The sequence below is a fragment of the Buteo buteo genome, chromosome 19 (genome assembly GCF_964188355.1).
Source record: "Buteo buteo chromosome 19, bButBut1.hap1.1, whole genome shotgun sequence".
In the NCBI taxonomy this organism is placed as follows: domain Eukaryota; kingdom Metazoa; phylum Chordata; class Aves; order Accipitriformes; family Accipitridae; genus Buteo; species Buteo buteo.
This window is the reverse complement of record NC_134189.1, coordinates 13,803,780-13,824,493: the sequence shown is the minus strand read 5'-3', so window position 1 is coordinate 13,824,493 and position 20,714 is coordinate 13,803,780. Positions and strand designations below refer to the sequence as shown.

General features: G+C 50.3%; 1 protein-coding gene across 2 annotated transcripts in view; it reads left to right on the top strand.

The window, feature by feature from the left end:
• The window catches only part of ADA2 (adenosine deaminase 2), a 32,873-nt gene extending 16,454 nt beyond the window's left edge, over positions 1-16,419 (top strand). For both annotated transcript variants that reach the window (XM_075051218.1, XM_075051217.1), the window contains exons 4-10: positions 4,834-5,044; positions 8,138-8,265; positions 9,387-9,477; positions 9,783-9,891; positions 10,854-11,011; positions 11,876-12,078; positions 13,023-16,419. In XM_075051218.1, coding sequence (XP_074907319.1) covers positions 4,834-5,044; positions 8,138-8,265; positions 9,387-9,477; positions 9,783-9,891; positions 10,854-11,011; positions 11,876-12,078; positions 13,023-13,131 — 1,009 coding nt within the window. In that variant the 3' untranslated portion in view covers positions 13,132-16,419. The remainder of the gene's footprint in view (positions 1-4,833; positions 5,045-8,137; positions 8,266-9,386; positions 9,478-9,782; positions 9,892-10,853; positions 11,012-11,875; positions 12,079-13,022) is intronic.
• Positions 16,420-20,714: the final 4,295 nt, after the last annotated feature.

Sequence of the window (20,714 nt, the reverse complement as noted above, 5' to 3'; positions counted from 1 at the left end):
GTGGAGCTGTGCATTATTTGGCTCCCTATGTTCCTGTGTGGGAACATGACTTCTTTTCAGAGGTAGTGTTGTCATATTCCCCTTCTTTTGTATTAGTTGTCTGACAACGTCTAGTAGCCACAAGTCAGAGCAGGACTTCAGAGTGGCAGGCACTGCACAGGAACACAAGACAGACCTCACTAGAAGGGTCTCCCCAAGGGCAGAGGGGAAACCGAGGCAGAGACCAATGAAGTGATTTTCCTCAGCAACGTGTGCCAGAGCCAAGTACAAACTTGGATCTCTCACATCCTGGGTGCTCAGACTTACTCATTTGAGTATGTTGTCCTTCATTTCTTGCCCTTCTGTGCTCATCACCACAAAATTGCAGAGGAGTCATTGCACATAATGTGCAACACACGAACAACAGCCACATTGAGGTGCTTCCCTTCCTATTTTCATCTAATCCCCGAGTACTAGTCTAGGGGTTAGGAATGTTTTTTGGCCGTCTGGAAATAGGTCTCTAGCCAGGAATAGGCCCCAATCTGTTCTGCTTCTCAGTTTCTGGAAACTCTCCCAGTCTCTTGAACATGTGCATCCCAGGCTACCTCTTTCCTGCACTCCTCTTTGCCCTTGAGCACTGACAAGCTGAGAGAAAGCAGATGTCAGAGGAAGGAACGGATGGATAGTTGGGTGGTTTCAAGGAAGTATCAAGGGAATATGGCAGCAGGGAAGGGCTCTCATGCAAGACAGGGTGGATCAGCAAATGTGAAGGGAACGATGGAAGTGTTTCCGAGAGGCTGCACCCCTTTCACCGTACTGCATTCCTGACCACGAAGGGGTGAGGGAGAGAGGTATCTGCATAGGTACATATGCATACATATACATATGTGTGTGTTTTGGAAGGAAGTCTTTTTGTTTGTTCGCCTCAAAAGAAGGTTTAATCATTCCTATTCAAAACACAGGTCTTATGGGCCAAGACCCTGGAGTATTCTGCTGCTGGTAAGCTTCCAAAAGATGCTATTATGAGAGCCAGGAGACCACAGGCCAGGAGACACAGAAAGGAAGGGAATTCTGCTTTGAGACTTAAAAGAAAAAATAATCCTCACTTATTTACTTCACAATCAATTATAGGAGAATGCCATTTTTTTTCCTCAAGATGCAACATAGTGGGCACCATCTCTAAAGCAAGAGCGTGCCCCTAGATATTTAGGGAAACAGCATTGACATTCCAGATATTTGTAAAATACCACGGCACACCCCCCCGCCAGCAGCCTGAGGATTAAGGCCATGCCCGGCAGTGCAGCTCCGCCGGCCCAGCGGAGCTCTCTATCACCAGGATGAAGTCATCTGTGAGGGAGCTGACACCATGGCCGAAGCTGCAGGAGCAACTCCCCTGGGTGCTAACGGCTGCCCGGACCGCCATCACCTTCCCCTTCGTGTCCTCTGACTGCCTTATCTCACAGAAAAATAGGGCAGTGTGTGCATTACAAAGAAAAAAAAAAGAATAAAAATCCACTACAGAAACAAAGCACTCCGCTCCCTCTAGAAGTCTCCCCTTGGGGAGAAGAAGAGGGGACGAGAGAGAGAGAGAAAGCGAATGAACCACATGTGACAGATGTTAGTCACACTATTTAATGCACCACTGGAAGACATTCAGATACTACAGTGAGGAGAGGGCTATAATTACCCATCAAGAACAGAAAAAAGAAGCAGGAAAAAGAATCCCTTTAAAAACAAGGCATCAAAACCATTTGCTTCTGCATTATATAACACAAAAAAGCAAAACGGGAAAAAAAACAGGAAAAGAGAAAGCAAAACCACAGCTGAAAAATAAATAAACCTTAGCTGGTCGTTTTAGCTGTGCCCCTTTGGGCATATGCATTGCAATAGCATTGTTCAGTGCATATATGACATGACATGGAAGGCTATTTGTAGTCTGCACCTGATCACTGGCAAGGGCCCATTCCAGAAAAGAAGCAAAAAAAGGTATTTATGAAGCTTTGCTTCATCTGCATGAGCTACTGATGGCAAAAGCTCCCGAATCCTTAGGAGATTATCAAGTTATCAAGGATGGATCACTGTTACGCAATAAATCTTCAACAGTTATAGGGATCAATAATCAGTCTCAAAGGGAAGGGGATTATAAAAAAAGCACGATTTGATTTATGTGCTTTTAGGAGCAGGGCGGTGTGGGGATTTATTGCTGTTTCTAGCCCAAGAGCACAGGCTAAGTAAACAACCACAAGTTTGTACAGCTAGATTTAAAGGCAGGGAGGGGAGCCCTGTGCACGCTTATTGCTGGAGGAGCCGAGTTCTCACAGGACAGGGGGAGAAAGCGGTGGGAGCCCAGCTAACCACCCGTCCTTATCTGAATTGAAGCTGCGCGGGGTGGCGAGAACAGGCTTGCACAGCCTTTTGATCCATGGGGAGGTTTTTCCCTCGGTGCTTGCAGGGCTGGTGGGAACAGCCCCGCTCAGCTCTGGGCTTCGGGCAGGTGCTCTCCACCGGAGCGCGGCGCTGGCAGGGAGCTGCCCTTCGGCCAGGAGGGGAGCGGAAAAATCTCTTTTCCCCAGCTCTTCCCACACGAAACCTCCTCTCCCCTCACCGTTGAGCCGCAGCACACCCTTTCCGCCGGCGGCTGGCCTCCACCACAGCTCCGGCAGCTGGATCAGCGCCTTCAACGTGCACCTGGCTCCTGCATTCCTGGTTCCTAGGGTGACGCTGTGGTGTCTCCCGCTGCTGCGTGCTCCCCACTGCCCGCCCAAAACGCCAACCGCCCCTGCCGTGGTCCAGCTCGGTCCCTTTGGTTGCATGGATTACTGAACAGTAGCTGGTGTTGCCCAGTGTCCTGTGATAACGGCACCAAAGCCCCTATTGTAATGCGCAGGAGGGCAGAGCTGAAGTTGCTGTGGAAACCTTAACTCTGAATTTTCATGACTGTTGAGCATTTAAAATCTCATCCTTACCGTGGTACGAGCATCTCTTTATGTACCGTTTTGCTTCTAAAATTGTTCCCGGCAAAGAAATTAACCGAGCAAAGAAGAAATGAAACTGCAGCCACTGGAAGAGGGTCCTCAGAGAGTGAAACAGCAGGCAAATGCTGGGGGAACAGGCTCCGTTTTACAGGCTGGATGGACTCAAAAGGGATGTCCCTGCCTGGATTGTCTCAGTTTATGAGTTTGGACCAGATCACATTTTACATCTGTAGGAGGGAGGTTTTTAATTCCATCCACAGAAGCCTCCTGGAAGAAGATAATAAGAGCACAAATCAAACCCATACCTCCCATATAACAGAGCAGAGTAATGCAAGAGGATGGGGGCCAAGACATCAAACACAAAACTTTACTAAAGATCAGTAGCTGTCATTGAGGGGTGAAAGAATATACTCGGATGAAAGATGAAGCATGGTTGAAGGTATTTCTATCTGAACCTGCTTAGCCCCTGACACTAGATAAGCATCAGTCCTGGCCAGACCGGTAAGCCCACCTGCCTGCAAGCAACTGGCTCTGTAGCTTGCTGCAATGGCTTCAGTTTGTCCACTCAGGAATGAAGTTAATGACCCCTGTATTGCCATTTAGACTTTGCCCACCAGCCTGAGAAATTTATTATGAACTCTTCTTCACGTGGCCACCAGCGGAGGAAGGAGAGCTGTTGCCAGAGGCAAGGCTTCGGGCAGGATGAAGGCTATCAGCTTGTCAGAGAGAGGACAGCATTGCAGCATGGACGCTCACCCTGTCCTAAATGCAAGCTGCCACCCACAACCAGATAGATAACCTTGCAATTACTGGCTCCCTTAAACTCTGCTTGATAAAACTACCCGCCACCTCTCTGGATTTCTGAAAGAGGTTTATACGCCAGCTGAGTCTATGGAGGAAATAAATACGTTTCTGTCCCGCTAAGGAAAAGCCAGGACCTGTGATTCTTATCAGTTGTTTCCCAGCAGACAATCTGAAGAAGTTATCAGCAAGGCAGGCAGGATATCAGGTTTGTTCCATGGTGGTGGTGGGGAAGGTTTTCTGATTCACAGTCCTTTTCCCTCTGCTTATATTAGATGACATAGTTTGACAATATGAAAGTACCAGGGCAAGTTGCAGGCTTAGTAAACAAGTTGATGGTGGCCCAGTACATGGCATCTCCTGGAGACTCAGTCTGCCTTTAGGTGGTGAACAGAGGGCTGGGTGCTGTAACTTTTTAAATGTATTGAAGAGGTTTGGGAGAATATATTGTCTGCAGGAGTAATGTACTAGCCTACCTTCAGATTAAGGATACCCCTGGGTAGCAGAGTGCAATTCTTATGATATAAAAACATCAAACTTGCTTTTGTAACTCTATTACTCCTCAAGATTTTGCCCTCTAAAAAGGAAGGGGCAGGTTTTGAACACTTAGTCTTACCCTGCTTGTAGCTCAACGTGTAGCATATGACTTTTTACCTGTCAGCTATTAGCTGTACCAGCCATTAGAGGAGTAAATATAGGTGGCAGAAAAATGACCTGAATGCTTCCTAGTTGCACCAGTCATTGTTACACCCGTTTTATTGCAGTGCCAACAGGCTCTGAGTTAGATCTTGGGCCCCTATTGTGGCAGGAATGACTTTGCACCTTTTCTTGGTCTTGCCCAAAGAACACGTGCCTCCTTCAGCACAGCCGCTGCCCTGCTGCACCCCAGAGCATGGGTGGGAGAGTGTCACATCCGCAAAGCTTGGTCTCTGACAATAAACTCACACCTATCTTGGAGGAAACCTATTTCCTCCTGTACTGAACACCCAGCTGCCAGCCAGCAGCTTTTTGCATGCTGAAAGCCAGTTGTCTTGTTTGTTCTTCTAATTCTTCCTCTTCTCTTTACCCTTTTCTACAGCTTGCTGAGAAACTTGACCCTGGTGACAGATGCCCCTGAGCTGGCATACCCTTCTCAGACTTTCATTTGGAAAAGATTTGAAGAAGTCTTTCTCATTGCCTCTGGACTTATCTGCTATGCACCTGTGTTCAAGGCCTATTTCTACCAGGGGCTGCTGGAGCTCTATGAAGATAACGTACAGTATGTTGAGATAAGAGCTCTCCTGCCTCCGGTATGTATTTTTTGGCTTCTCTAGTATTCTTTTAAATCCTTACTTCTCCATAACTTTTCTCAAGCCCTATCTTGAATTTAGTTTTTGGATGTTTGCATACCTGCCCTTCTAAGGATGCTGGAAAACCTTGATCATATTCAAAAGTCTTTGTTGGAGATTTGCATAGGCAAGGGCTTGAGAGCGAGAGATGCTTTGTTCTTCATGGCTAAGGAAGATACCTACTGTGGCAACAGCACAAAACTACATTGTACAGTCTGACTGGGAGCTGTGGCAAAATCCTGCTGGTTGGGAAGACGTGTCTCAGCTTTGTCTGCACCAGAATCACCTGTTCTGTGGCAGCTCTTCTGGAACAATTTCCCATCTTGAATAGAGACTTATTCTGGAATAGTTACATTATTTTAAATCCACAGCTTATTTCAGAATGATTTCTCTGAACGGGCTAGTAAATCGATTGGCAAAGCACAGTCTTCCACAGTTTGCAGACAACTTAAATTTTGGCTATGTATGTGAAGTATGAACTGCTCCTTTCATTGCCACTAACAGTAAAATCTGTGGCCTTTCTCCCTGCATTTCACCTGGAGCTGGTCAGATTGTCCTACAATCCCACGCTGCCCCAATGCCTTCCCAAGTACCAGCAGACCCCACCACTGTTCTTCGGCTGTAACGGTTCCCACTTTCCTAGTGGCAATTTCGACACTGCAGATAGACCTTTTCCATACAGTTCTCCAGAGCAGCTCCAAGCGGTGGGAGCTCTGTCAGAGAAGCAGATGCCTTACCAAAACAAATGAACTGGGGCCGCTGCTCCTCACTACACCACCTACCTCCATGTTCTTAGCAGTCCCTTGCAACGGGAATGAAGCTGCTGTGCAAGGTCCATCCAGCAGCACCTGAAGGACCAGGTGGTGCCGGTGGCTTGTGCAGGGGGACGCAGGTAGCAGGTTGCCGCTGGCACCACAGAGCCCAGCGGATGGAGCCGCCATGCTGATGTCCTGCTGGTGGCCCCACTCCTCAATGTGCCTGCCACCAAATTCCTTAAATCATTGCCCTTGCGTGCAATGGCTGGTAGGCTCCAGCCAGCTGCAGATGAATGTCTGCACCCCAGCAACCACCGCTGCTCCTGGGAAGGCCTCTGCAGCCCCTGTCAGCAGACAGGCAGGTGCTGTGACAAATTTGGAGGCTGATCTGGCTTCGTGCATGCCTCCTCCCCAACAGCTGGGGGGTCGGGCTGCTAACCCTACCCTGTTGCGGCTCGGGCTGGTCCCATAGCAAAATAAGGCTCAGTGTCAGGGCTGCACGCTGACGCTCTGTCGTGCCTGAGATGAGAAGGGTGTATTGAAAAGAAAAAAAAAAAAAAAGAGGGGGAGACCACAAAGACCACAAAGCTTGTATGTATCTTACTTTGCTGGGGGTTGGTCATGAGCCAGTTGCTCTGAACTCAGTCACCATCTGTCTTTGGGGTACCTGGAAAGAGAAAATAACAGCAATGTCAAAATTCCTGTCCTGTGAGACAGTGCAAGTGCTGGCATCCCCCCAGGTCACACAGGTTTCCGGGCCAAGAATATCTGTGATGTTACGAGTGCGTGGGCCTGACTGGAAAATACCCTGCATTTACCGGCAGCCCTTAGACATGGTTGTAATGTCTTTTGAAGAGAGGCTTGGCAGGGAAGATGTGCTTCCCATCTAGCCCCTAATGCTGGCTCCAGGCGTGGGAGCCTCCAGAGCCCCCAGGCTTGCTCGCACCCGGCAGCTCGGCGTGCTGTGAGGTACAGGCGGGCAAGCTGCCTGCAGCCCAGGTAGCCCTGCGACGGCTGCGAGCACGCTGGGCTGCCAGCCCCGACGGGCAGCGCAGGCAGGGAAGCGCCAGCTAGGCTGGAGCGGGGACGCGAGGGAAGGGAAACGCTTTGCCCTGAAAGTCGAGGTGAGCAGGGTGTGACGGGAATAGCGAGATGCTCGTGTGGCTTGGAGATCCTCTACAAGGCTTAGACAACAGTGCTGACGCCCTGCAAAAGCTCGCCTTGCAGGAAAGCCCGCCAGAAGTGGCCCCTGAAGTAAAGTAAATGAAAGTCAGGATTTAGTGCGAAACAGCAAACATTGTGGAAAAGCACCCCAAACCCAGCTGTGTTTGCAAATTCAGCTGTGTAAAGTCTCACATTCCCACGGGCGGCAGCAGGGGAATATTTCCTCTGAGCATCTGCGGCCGCCCCACAGCTGCTGGTGCCTGCAAGGGGGGGACACCACAGCGTGACGGGGCGCAGGGGCTTAGCGAGGGGCATCGCCGCAGGGCCGGCACCGGCGGGGAAGCGAGAAGGTGGAGTGGATCAGGTGAAGGGTGGAGGAGAAGGGTGGAAGACAAAAGAAAGGTGACAAGGGTGAGAACAGAGTGATTTCAGCCACTGTTTGTGAGCGACCCCAGACGGGGCCTTTGTGGGTTGGTATCAACTGGGGCATGCGGGGTCTACACCCCTGCTGAAAGCAGGGCAAAAGCCCTGCATATAGTCCTGGCGGTGAGGAACTCGCAGAGTAAGTTGATGAGATAGAGCATGCCAAAAGGATTATTTTTCCCAGTTTGCAGCCAGAGAACTGGGAAAGCGCTGCAAGACTAAACAACTGACTCAAGGTCATGGAGCAAACCTCTGGCAGAGGGGAGCAGAAGCCCAGCCCAGCTGGTAGCTTATGGGGCTCAGCCCTCACATGCCTTGAGGCTGCCTTGGCTGACGGACTGACACCGCAAGGCACAGAGAGTGTGTGTGAGCCGCCAGACGGCTGGACAAAATGCTCCAGCATTTGATACAGACATGAGTAAGAGGTCATGGTCTCCTCTGGGTACTTAAGGGCACTTGCTTGCCATAGCTGAACATGGAGAAACTTCTTTCTTATATCACATAGGAGGGAGGAAAACCACTCCTTGGTTCTTGCCAGCTGGTAAAGGCTTCAAGAAGAAAATGTTCTGCACAGATTTAACTGCTTTTTTCTGCCCTGTTGCCAGGACCGCAGCACATTGCTTCTCCCAAGGCTTTTTTCAGTTCATTTCTCCCACCCCTCAATAAAACACCTCTTCCAACTTTTGCTTGCCATGTTCTTTTCGCCCTGCAGGTGTATGAACTGGATGGCACCCAGCATAACAAATCATGGTCCGTGGCAACCTACCGGGAAGTGACTAGGCAATTTGTGAAGGAGCACCCTGACTTTCTTGGAGCCAAGATTATATTTACAGCACACAGGTAGAGGCTGAGCGGGGCTAAGAGTGCCTGTGTGTGGCTGGCTGTGCTGCTTTGGAGGTGGCAGCGGAGGGGGGTCCAGGCCAGGAGAAGCGATGCTGAGGGCTGAGCTGAAGTGCCACAGTTGGTCAGCAATGCCTGCATGCATCGTCAGACCTGGGATGTTGACTCCCGAAGCATTCCCTGGCACGTGTAAAAGGCTGAGGATGAGAAATCATCTATATAAGTCTGCGTACGTGCAAAGTGACCAGGGTTAGCTCATGGCGTGCGCTGGGGAGACAACCGTCTGTGAGCACTGGGTGCGGGAACGAGCAAGGGAAGGGCTGTCTGCGAGCATGTGTGCCCAAGCCGTGCATGCTTTCTTCCTGAGCCTGGACGTACTCCCCCTCTCTGTGGAAACTGAAGCAGTGACAGCAGTGCCCGAGTATGGGCACTCGGTATTGCAAAGGTCCTCACGGGATCCTGCAAACGCCGTTCTCCCGGCAGCCTTTGTATGGTATGTTTGTGCTGCTGTTTGCAGGCAGGCACAAGGCTGTTCTCCAAGTCAGCCAGATGCCATGAAGTCATGTGAGGTGATCCTGAGCAAATATAACAGACGTCTCAGCAGCACTTACTCACTCCGGCTCGGCACAATGCCGTTTCCAGTTCAGAGCTGGCTTGCCTTTGGCCAGCTTGGGTATGGACAGAGTCTGTCTGCAAAATATGCTGTGATGTCTAAGTCCGATAGGGCTGGAAGAAATCTAAATTTAAAATTCTCTTGAAATGCAGCTACTGCCCCACTTCCCCGCAAAACAGTCAAGAGGAAAAAAGAAATATTTAAACCTTTCTCTCCATGCTGTTGTGTTCCCTGCTTGGTAGATGGGAAAGCCAGTGAGTCAGACAAGCATGCCTCAACTCAAGTGACAGCAGGGTCTAGCCAGGCATTTCCTGGTCATTCAGGGGTTTCCTTTCATAACATCAATTTTCTACTGCTGTTACTCTGGAGACCTGAAGCTGGTTGTCAGATTCAGGAGCAACTTGCATTTTGGAAATACCCCTGGGGGCCCCGTTTCACAACTCAAACCCAAAGAAGGCAGGCCCATGGGAGTGAGCCTCTGTACTGCTTTCTCTCTCTTGCTCTTTAGGATGCTGAATGTTTCCCAGATTAAAGAAGCCATCGTCACTGCCATGGCACTCAGAGCCCGCTTCCCAGACACCCTAGCAGGCTTCGACCTGGTAACTGTATTTCTTCTGTGGCTTCGCGTTAACCCCTAGACATGCAATATAACTACATGTATAATATGGCATATGTTTTATACCACAGCCAGATCCTCTGCTGCTGTACTGAAATCAGTGTAAATGGGTCGCAAATCCTCCAGCTAAGGATTTTGTTAAGGGTAATTGACAAAATCACCTGACAGAATCAGCTCCCTGCCCCACAGCATTGTAATTTCAGTACAGTTGGCACCTCAGTGATACATAGCTGTAAGTCCCACCATCTTCCAGAGCATGTTCAAAAATACGTTTCCTCCTTCCCCCAGGTTGGTAATGAGGATGAAGGTCACTCTTTATGGGACCTGAAGGATGCCCTGACCATTCCGCATTCCCTGGGGGTCAACTTGCCATACTTTTTCCATGCTGGAGAGACTGGTAAGCATGAGGACTCAAGGCCTGTTATTACTTGCAGAGGCAAGAGGTGAAGTCTTGCAAAGCACGGAAGCAGCAAGCCTGGCTGTATCAAGATGATGTGTATGTGTATACACGTGTATATAATCGGTTTTCCCTATGCTTCTCCTCGTATCAGCTTGTTGCTGTAGCATTCCTATATGGCACCTCCCCTACCTGCTCCCTGCTCTTGACTGTAGGCGTCACGTTGCTAAGCATCTTTGCCCCCTGTGTGACATGGAGTTGTGCTGCAAGAGTTATTGCTAGTAGCCTTTTCCTCCTCAGAGCAGTGCTCACCTCCCATCCACAGCGGCAAAAGAATTCCTCAGCCATTATTTTACATTTTAAAGTGAAGGAATATCAGAGCCAGCCTCGAGTCTTAACTGAAAACACTCATCAAAGTAACTGATAGTTACCCTTCATTCCTGGGGCAATGTATTATTATTGGCAATATATTATTGAGTCCTTATGGGTGGGATTTATCCTAACCATGCATGACAGTTGTGTCTAACTTGTGTGTTGTGCTTATTGCATGTTGACATCTACAGAGATGTCTACATCTGAACTAGTTACCCCAGGCTCCTTTTATAGACATGGACAGTAACAAGCACTTCTAAGGCAAAGTACATCTCATCCTAATGCACAGGCTATTCCCCAGAAATTATTACTTCTCTCCATTGACTATGAATGGAGACCAGCATGATTAGCTTAGCGGTAAGAGCTATACTGCGGACATCTAAAGCCAGGTGAGATGAGTGGGTGTCTCTATGCTGGGCAATGTCCTGGGCAGATTTGGATCCTTGTTTCACTGAAAATGCAAAGTGGGAGCTCAGAGCATGAGCAACCCTCTCACCTTGCAACTGGGACATTTATTAACAAAATCATCTAGCAGTTTGAGAAGATATATTTCCTCACAGCATTGCAGTGATTCTTACCTGTCTGCTCAGACTGGCAGGGGACCTCTGTAGACAATAATGTGCTGGATGCATTGCTACTGAATACCAGTCGGATTGGCCATGGACTTGCCCTCATTAAACACCCAGTAGCCAAAAGTTTGTCTCTGAAGAGGGATGTTCCTGTAGAAGTCTGTCCCATCTCCAACCAGGTATGTTGTTAAAAGCTTAGGTCTTGGCGCTGGAACACTGGAATGGGATTTACCATAGCAGCTAGGAGCCACAGGGAGCTGGGGGACAGCTAGATGTTTTGTTGCACCCAGGCTGGCTCAGTGTCCTTTGCACTACATTACACTGCAGTCTGCTATGTAGGCACACTCTGTGTATGTATAAGGCTTGTAATGCCAGCCAGCTCAAAATCATTTAAATTGCCACCCAGAGAAACCTGGGAAGGCAGTCCTCCCTAGAGGAGATGAGGCCCAGAGCCAGGGAGGTGCCTAAAGAGATATAATGGAAAATACTTCAAAGCCAGGAGGGCCAGAGGCTTAGAAGCTGGGGTAGCAACTGGGAGTCCTTTTGGTTTTGTAGAATTCATAACCAGGGGGAACTCTTTTGCAACATATTAGCGTGGTGTGCATTGTCCCCTGGGCACAGCAGAAAGGATGCTCTGGGGTGAAGATGTACCAGTGTGAGCCTTGAGGGAGACAACCCTGATACCAGCCCCAAATGCCCTCAGCTAAGTGTCATAGCAAATACGTAACCAAAAGACTTTTCCTGAAACGCTCACAGTCAAATTGTTATAAATAAGCAGAAGATATTCACCCCACTGGCCTTGATTTAGATGATTAATTTAAGAAACGAATCTCCTTATATAGTCAGTGCAGACAAGTAGGCTCCTCCTGCAGCAGTTCAGAGCAGAACGCCTAACACACCCTGAACAGCCCTCTAGAGGCTCTTCCTCGTTGATGACTACCTGCTGGCACAGGCAACTATATGCGGTGTGATGGGTGCTGTAATGCAAACGCAGCTACAGCAATAACCCAAGGTCATGTTGTCCCCCACCCTTCCCCATCAAGGTCCTGCTCTTGGTAGGTGACTTGCGGAGCCACCCTGCAGCCAGCCTCATGGCTGAAGGGCACCCCATTGTGATCAGTCCTGATGATCCCGCTATCTTTGGGGCAAAGGGCATCTCCTATGACTTCTACGAGGTGTTCATGGCCATCGGAGGGATGAATGCTGACCTGAGGACCTTAAAACAACTTGCACTCAACTCCATAAAGTAAGTTCCTCAGCTCTCTCATCTAGATATAATAATGCTAAGGGGACTATCAGCTTGCTCCCTGGAAACCCACTGTATTTTGGGTTTGGCCCCAGAGTCTCCTCTGCTACATGAACTGGGCTTCTGTTAATCCAAAGTCTCCTCTATGTGTCTCCTCCAAGGGCAGGACACAGGGACTGCAGAAGCCCCTCTGCCCATGCCCTTGAGCGCCTTTCTCTAACTCAGTGTCTCAGTTTATTCCCCCCCTTTTCCATCCTTTGCAAAGTTTCCTCCAGCACCTGGTTCTGCATATGGGAGAAATGTTATGATTTTGTATCACCTGTCTATTTCTGCCCAAATTTGACTTGCTCTCATGTTTGCCATGGCCCACTGGGGAAACACAGGAAAATAATTTACCAGCATGTAGTTTGGGTGTGTTTAACCACTTTTTCTGTTTATCTGGCCATCTATATGTGTCCCAAAATAGTTTGGATACAGTGCCCAGGGTCTTTCTGCACATTCCTAGAATCTCATCTGTTTGCCAAATCCTGTGCCAGTCCTCATGCCAATCCCAAGTCCCCGCTTGGCCAGAGAGACAACAAATACTCTTATGTCCTACCGATTTGGACCAAGCCCAGGGGACATCTGAAAGCAACAGCAGCGCTGTCTCTTCTGTACTAGTCACCGAGTGCCGCCCAGTGAATCACCAGCTTTTGCAGACTGAGCTGTTTGTCCTCATGGTGCAGGACTCAGTAGCTGTTGATATGGCCATGATGCTTCTCACCCCAGCGGGAGCCCAGCCAGCAGGAGCTCAAGGCTCTTTACACTGTGTTACTCTGTGTGGTGTAGGCGCATCCTGCAAGGGTTAATCTGTTGCTGCTTCCTGCCTTTTTGTTTTGGCCACTGATCTTGAAATAGCTGCCCCCTTGTCTCCTGTCTGATACTGACTTTTCTCCTCCTCACAGATACAGTGCCATGCTACCAGATGAGAAAGCCAAGGCCAAAGATGTCTGGCAGAAAAAATGGGACCAATTTGTGGCTGACCTCTCTGATAGCTTTCTGAGGGAGCTTTAGAGGGGAGGAGACTCATCTCAGAAGGCATTTGGCAAGCCAGAGCAAGCCAGGCTTATTGCTAAGAGGGAGACTGCTTCTTCCATGTGACCTGAGCAGATGAGTGAACCTCAAAGTCTCAGCTGGCAATGGGCAATTCTGGTAAGCTAGTCTTAACGCTAAGAATGAGCCGCACTATCCTGTGAAAGGCATGGGCTGGAGGTAAAAGGGAACAGGGAGCATTTATAGCAACAACAAAAGAACACCCCACTCAAAATAGTCAAAACAATTAAAAATTGCCAGTGACCGAATCCTGACATCCTTATTCAGGAAAAACATGCTTTCTAATTAGAGTTAGCGGGAGATTGCCAACGTGAGGATCTCTGAATTTCGCCTTATCATTACAAAATGCAGACCTTGTCCGGAAACAGCTAAGACAAACATCCAACCATTTGGGCCACTGACCTTCAGGAGAGCAAGGACTGAAAATGACTCTTGTTATGTTTAACCCTGGGCCTGCTGCCAAAATAGCACTGCTAGGTCGAAGAACCAGTCATAGGTCTGATGTCTGCTATTTCAGGACCCACCATGGCTGGAAACAAGCTGATGGAACTTGCTCCCAGAACATTTAAGCCTGGTTGCACAGTGATCATAAAGCCAAAAAATAGGTGCCTCAGTTGCCAACAGTTTTTTTTACTCCAAAATCTTTTCCTGTCCTCTGGTCACAAGGACACCAAAACACTTTTCAGCTGAGAAAGAACACCCTGGCTTCCCAGATCCAGCTTAATTAAAACTCTCCCCCTGCACTGGGACATGTTAACACAGGCCTCTGCATTTATAGGAAACACCTTTTAATTTCAGGGGGTTCCACCACCAGCCTTTGTCACCTAACTCAGAGTGCAAATGTGCCCTTATTCAGCCTGTCAGAGAGATTTTCACCTTGGTGGAGAACCACTCTAACACTGCGGATATCCATTGTGTGCACTTGGACCTTTGTAGTTTCCAGCTCTTTGGCAAAAAAGTATTGCAGCAACTACACAATAAATAGCGTCTGGACAAGCAGATTCCCTTTTTTAACATCATCAAAAAATCAGGAGAAGAATTAGCTGCAGGGAGATTAAAAAAAAAGAAGTCTTAATCAGGATGCTAAGTAAATTCAGCAAAATCCTTCGGCATGCATACCCCAAGGAAGCGGCCAGGATCAACCAGCACCTCTCTCTGACTTCAGTACAATTATGCTGGTTTGCATCAGCCAGGGGAGAATTTACAAAAGTTCCTGCTGAAAGACATCTCCCTCCTCTGAGCTGCAGGCTTGCAAGGACTGTTGTTTCCTGATCTGACCAGCTTGGGCAAATTGGCTGTCTTTATGTTTTCTGCTAATTGTCTCAAGCTGCCTGGCTGTAGTGTTTATTTCCACTGACCTTGGTTAAAACACCTTAGCAGGAGGCAAATATACTTACTACAGAGGTGGATCAAGCTGCGCAGCCCGTGCATCCCAGGTTAAATTGCTCACATTTCACAGGCTGCAAGTTCATCTCTAGTTATCGCAGGGAAAAAAAATACAAACCCCACACTACAAACCGCACAACCAAAACCAGATAAAACCACAACAAACCAAAGGTGTTGACATTGCAGAAGCCAGCAATGCAAACCACAGAAAGCAAAAAGCGAGAACCCAGTCACACACCTCACTAACCAAGGGGGTTGAGTCCCCCACCTCCTAGCCCTTTTCAGCCACAGCTGCCTCCACTCCAGCTCTCTCTGCCCACACACCCCACACCTTCCCCTGAAGCACCAGCAGCAGCTGGTCTTTGCAGGCTGGCCTTTCCTGGGCCTTGATGCAGGTTTGGTCCTGGGATGAGCTTTATACTGGAGGAGGTGCCAGAGTAGAGGCACCTTTCTTCCTCCTCTATGAATGTTGCATACAGAGCTTGGTCTAAAGTCCCCGGGGTAGGCACTGGTCAGATTATAAATGCTGACTTGGGAAATGCCTTATTTGTAACGCTGCTGAGGGAAACTGCTGTAAACAGGTAGAATGGCTGCTAACCACTGACCAAAAGCCCAGTCCCTCTGAGCCCCCTGATCTTTCAGCTTTGCTATATGTGGCTGGAGGAAGATCTTTTATTTGCCATGAGTTGGTTCTCCCTTAAGTGAGACTCTTTGCTGCCAAGGTGAAGCTAATCATTACAGAACCAGGGTGGGAGGAGCTGAGTTCCTCAATACAAGTTGACCCATGTCCATTCCTTTTCTGCTGCAGTGGAAAGGTTTCAGCTCTTCCTGCACATGGTCTCTTGAGGGCTTGACCCACTGATGGCCTTTCATTTACCTGTAGTCCTCCATCCTCATTACCCACAACATCAGCAGGGCTAGACCTTCTGTTTGCCAAATGCTTGCTGGGACCAGTTTACCTGTTGTGTCCAGCTTGTTCCTGCCTCCCTAGGAAAAGCCTGTTGTGCGCTCAACCATTTACTGACTTTGCATCAGGAACTGTGATGTGATGTGGCCCAGTGTCTGGAGCCACCAGTGAGTGATGCTGCTTGGGATTACAGCACAGAAATCACTGGGGGTTTCAAACTGTACAGGTCTGAGGTGATCTTCAGATGAAGCCCTCAGAAAGGTGGGACTCGACCCTACAGGGCTCTGTTTGCATTTGTGACTAGCCTAGTGACTTCACTTCTGCTGAAGGTATCCATCTTAGGGTTGGTCAGATCGCCAAAACTCTCTCATCCTGATCACACGTGTTTAAATGTGAACCTGAACTGCATGGAGGTGCCTCACTCCAGCGGTGTAGCCTTCCTTGGGTCCCTCCTTGAACAGGGCATTGCCATGTGTAGTGACTGCGGCTTCCCAAGAGTCCTCTAGCAATAGATGGGCTTTAACCATTTTTAGGGCCTTAGAGGGTCAGACGGGACGAGGGCCAGCCTGCTTTACTGCTGGGGATCAATTCTTCCTTAGAGTGTGCCTTAGTTCGGAGAAAGGTGCAAACTGAGAAACAGCCTGCATCCCCACCTCCCTAACTGTAGGTGTGCAAAAAAGGAGGGCTTCAGGTTGGACCACAGCAGTTAAGAAAGATCAATCCATTCAGATATCCCCAAGGCTTTGGGTAACTTTGGCTATGGGGCTTCATTGAAACTCAGCTCTTTTAGCATTCACAGTAACATTTCAAGGATTTTGTTGCCAGTCCATTCCCTTACCCTCAGTACCTTGGCTCCTTGCTTACATTTGTTGTGCAAATGCATCGCATGTAATTCTTTCTTGCCCACCTCTTTCAGCACATAGTATATATTTCAATCTTTAAACCTGTTCCCATTGTGGGGTTTTTCCTCCCTTTTTTTTATTCTGTTAAAAAGAACTGGGGATACCTGTGTTTTGTGTGAGGTTTTAATCTGGAATGTGCAGTGGAGGGGGGATGTTTCGCGTCACTCAGTCTGGAGCACAATTATGAGGGGGTCTGAAATGTCTTCACAGCACGGTGCAAAGGGCAATTTGATCCAGGGGGTTAACTGCTGTGGAGTCAAGCCCGAGCCACCTGGCAGAGACATGACACAGGTCCCCCAGCCCCCCCTTTCCCCAAACACACAGTAGCTGCATCCAGCTCTGGGGCTGTGTTTTCATACAGAGACCACCCGACGGACATGATTTGCTCATGCTACCTCTCCTCCCAGCTAGAGAACCTGAAGACCTGAGATGAAAGAGGTATTTGGACAAGAAGGACTGGAGGCAGCCACAAGGGTGGCAGAAGGCTGAGTAGGGCAGACCCTAAAGCGGCAGAAAGTGGCCCCCTTTGGTCTCCATCCGGACTCAGGAGCAAGGAAGGAGAGCAGAAAATCCATGGATGTTTCTGTGCTGCTTACTTCCAGCAGCCGTAGGAATATGTCAAGTCTTATGCCTGTTACTTCCCCCATCGGTCTCTCCCTGTGGCCTCTTCAGGTTGAATTTGTTTAAATGGGAGGTGGACAGAGCTTTGTTTGCAGCCCACCATGTCACAGGTCTATCCGTGTTTTGTTGCACAGCAGCTCGGACCGCTGTTGGGGCACTTTAGCAAATGAAATGTTTGCCTCCTGGTCACTCACCAGCAGGAAATGGCTGATCCAGCACTACGGTTGCTGTCAAAAATCATGCCAATAAAAACAGAGGAGTAAAGTAGCTGGTTGAAAATAGAGATAGGCCCAAGCAAGCAGCTGGATCTACATGTCATGTGAGCCTCCATCACTGCAGTGGGACTACGCAGATGCCAGATGCTAAAGCAAAGCCCTCTGGCCATAAAACACAGGCCTACAGATGTGTTTTCCACCAGTTCCTGATGCTCAGCCTGCTTCAGGTTTTTCTCCTGCAAGTCTCTGAATTAGTCTCTTCACAGGTAGCAGAAGGACATTTCTTTGGCCAGAAACTTGTAGCTCTAATTGGGTCAGTACTTAATTCCTTTCTTTCCAGGCTTGCAGCAGTTGCAATCATGGCAGGTCTATCAAGTGTTTTCTGTCTGCTGCAGGACAGGCAGGTGAAGGGTTTGGCTCTCAATTCTTCTGGCTTGTCATTTTTATCAGGCTGTCCCCTCCCCCTTGGTCATTACAGGATAAGAAAGGCATTTTACTGTATTTTCTCAACCTTTAGCTTGTCCATCATTCCATGAGCAGGCTGCAGCAGAGAAAAAGAAGAGATAAAGCGAGGGGGGAGGGCTGGTTCAGGCCATTAGAGCTTCTGTGGCAAGAAAAGAGATGGAAGGTACGGCTGCTTTCGAGGGGGATGTTAGAAGGTCAGGAAGGGGGGGTGATGACAGCGCTACGAGTCCAGGGAAAACAGAGCTGCAAAGTTTACATAGGAACCCACAGGAGAGGCTGCGGGCAACCGCCTGTTTTGCTTGCCTTTAAAGGCAGCTATGAAAGGGGGTGGGGGAACCATCTAAGTACAGCGTAGACCGGGGAAGAAGAGGGAGTCTCCTGTGGGCTGGTGTGAGAAGGGCAGACAGAGCATCTCTAGGGGCATTAGGGGATGTGGCTGTTGCCAGATGTGCCTGCAGAAGAAACCGTAAGGTCCCTCCGTGCGTAACATGCAAAACGGGAAGCTCCCAGCAGAGCCACGAGGGGAGTCTCGGCTCCTGCAGGGAAAATCGCACCCTCGGGCGTTTAGCACAGGGATGACGGGCCCAGGTCCGCCTGCTGGTGCCGGGCGTTCGGGGGTTCAGCGGCCAAAGCCGGCTCCAGGGGGTGCGATGCCCGGCGGCCCTGCCGCGCCTGCCAGGCTCAGCCTGTGCCCGACCGCGGGCAAACTCCCTCCGCGTTGCTTTAAAAACAAGCGCTGCGGCCCGCTGGACGGTCTGCCTCGTAAAAATAAACCCGGCAGCTCTGCCCGCCTGCCGGGAACGCTCGCCGGGGCACACGCACACGCTTCGGGGGCGCCTCTTCAGCCGCGGGTACCCCGGCCGGCAAGGCCCTCGCGTGTCGGAGACACGGCGGGCACCAAATCCCCCTGGCGACCCCCCCGCCCCTGCGCCGCGGCAACCCCCACAGCGCACCGGTGCGTCCCGCTGCGGCTGGTGCACCGGAGGAAAACGCCGCAGAGCCGGCGAACGGCGTGAGCGGGGCCGGCACCCCACCCGCGGGCGGGCGGGAAGGTTACAAACCGCCCCTCCGCCGCCCCACCACCTCCAAAATTCCCTGGGGAGCACAGCGGCAGCCCCCCCCCCCCCCCTGCCCAGCGCTGAGCCTTACAGCGGGGGGGGGGGGGCGCGGAAGGGGGGGGGGGGGCCGCACCCCAGGTGAGCGGCTGCGGCCCCGCCCCGCCCGCGCGCCCCGCGCCGTGGAGCAGCGGGGCCCCCTGCCGGCCCCCGCGGCTCCCGCGCGCAGCTCCCGCGCGCCGCCCCGCGGGCCCCCGAGCGGCGCGAAACAAAACGAGGTGAAAAATCCCCACAAAAGGAGGTGAGGGGAACCCAAACTCACGGATATTGAGATGCGCGAAACGTTTTGGCAGTTAAATCCTCCCTAGGATAGGGAACCGGCTAGGTGTCTCTCACAGCTCTTTCGCAAGTCTCAGGAGTGGGAAAAGGGCAAAAGTGGCCTCGCAGTTAAAAAGAAGGGACTGAAGGGTCAGCCCGGTTTCAGCGACTCGAGGCGGGGAGACAGGCAACCAAAACAGTCCATCTAACCGGCAAGTGGTTGTATGGTTAAAAGGCCATAAACCCACATTAGCCAATACTCTAGGCAAAATCACAGTAAATCAATCAAACGTTTTCTCTGCCAGGAGCAACCGCCTTGGTGGAGAGCTGAGAAACACTCGAGACAAGGTTCTTCTGTTTGTCATTAATTTTAGAATGTCTTTGCCTCTCTCTCTGACTGTATTTTTCATCGGCAGCCAAGGGAAATGAGGGTTGGAGGTCCTGGTTTGTAAGTGGGTAAGTAGTTGGGAAGGCATACGTCAAAGTAGCTGTAACACTCCTTGTGCTAGTGGAAGAAGGTTTGAAGCCCAGTTCTGCAGGGAACTAAATACTTCCAGTAATGTCTCCGAGGCCAGCGTAAATTTCGCCAAAGCAGGAGGAGCAGCAAACAGCTCTGAGAAAAGCGATCCCGGCAAGTTGAGGAAATTATGTAAAAATAAACAGTAGGTAATTCAGTTAAGGCAAAGGCACTTAAGGAAGAATAACCATCTGTATGAATGTGTAACCCTGAGTTGCCAGTGCTTTAATAGCTCTGCAGAAAGTGCTCTGGGTGTTAAAGTGGGTCAAAAACGAATTAAGCTTGGTGCTCATGGCAATGGAAGCATAAAAACAAACAATTACACTGTTTGTGTAACTGACGCCTAAAGTCATACATGTTAAACCTGCCGTATCGCAGGAGTCAGGAGATCTTAAGCCTAGCCAGAAAGCAAACAAATGTCGTTTCATCTCCATGGATGTGAAGCGAACCTTTTGCTTTCCTCAGGTCTGGAAGGGCCTCGGCTGAATTCAGCGTCAAGATTTCTGTCCCATTCCACAGGAAAGAGGGAGCCCCTGGGACGCAGTCTGTCAGAGAGCAAGAAAAATGCCTGGAGTTTTAGAAAACTTTATGATCTGTAGCAAAAAGACCGCAAGACCTGGGTTTGCGTAGAAAAGACTAAGCAAAGGCAGGGCAGGGGTAAAAGGTTGCAGTGCAGATCCTTTGTGTGTGCATTGCGGGCAGGGTAAGTTGTAACCAGCTTTGAAACCAGGTTACGTCCTGGGAAACGCCTTCGTAACCGCGAGGACTGGACCGTACAGCACGGGAGCAGCTCCACTCACGAAACAGTCTCCCGTTCTCTGATAAACCCGGTGTGACTGCTTTGGAGGGGTCCAAGCCTTTCGCTCCCTCCTGCCCCAAACCTCTCCTCCTTAGCGCTTTCGCACGCCTCTCGCACGGCAGGGCTGCCCGCAGCCCTTTCCCCGGCGCACTCCCTTTTCCTCTGCCCTGGCAAGCCCCGCCAGCCCCGGCGCTGCTTCCCACACCTGCTTTCGCAACCACTCGCCCTCCCCGGCTTCTCTCCCAGCTCTCCCCAAAGCCGCAACCCTTTGCTCCGAAGCAGACAGGACGTCGCAGCCCCCCTCCCTCCCGAAGGCAGGCGGCCCTCCGCCGCGCCCCCCCCCCGGTCCCGCCCCGCCG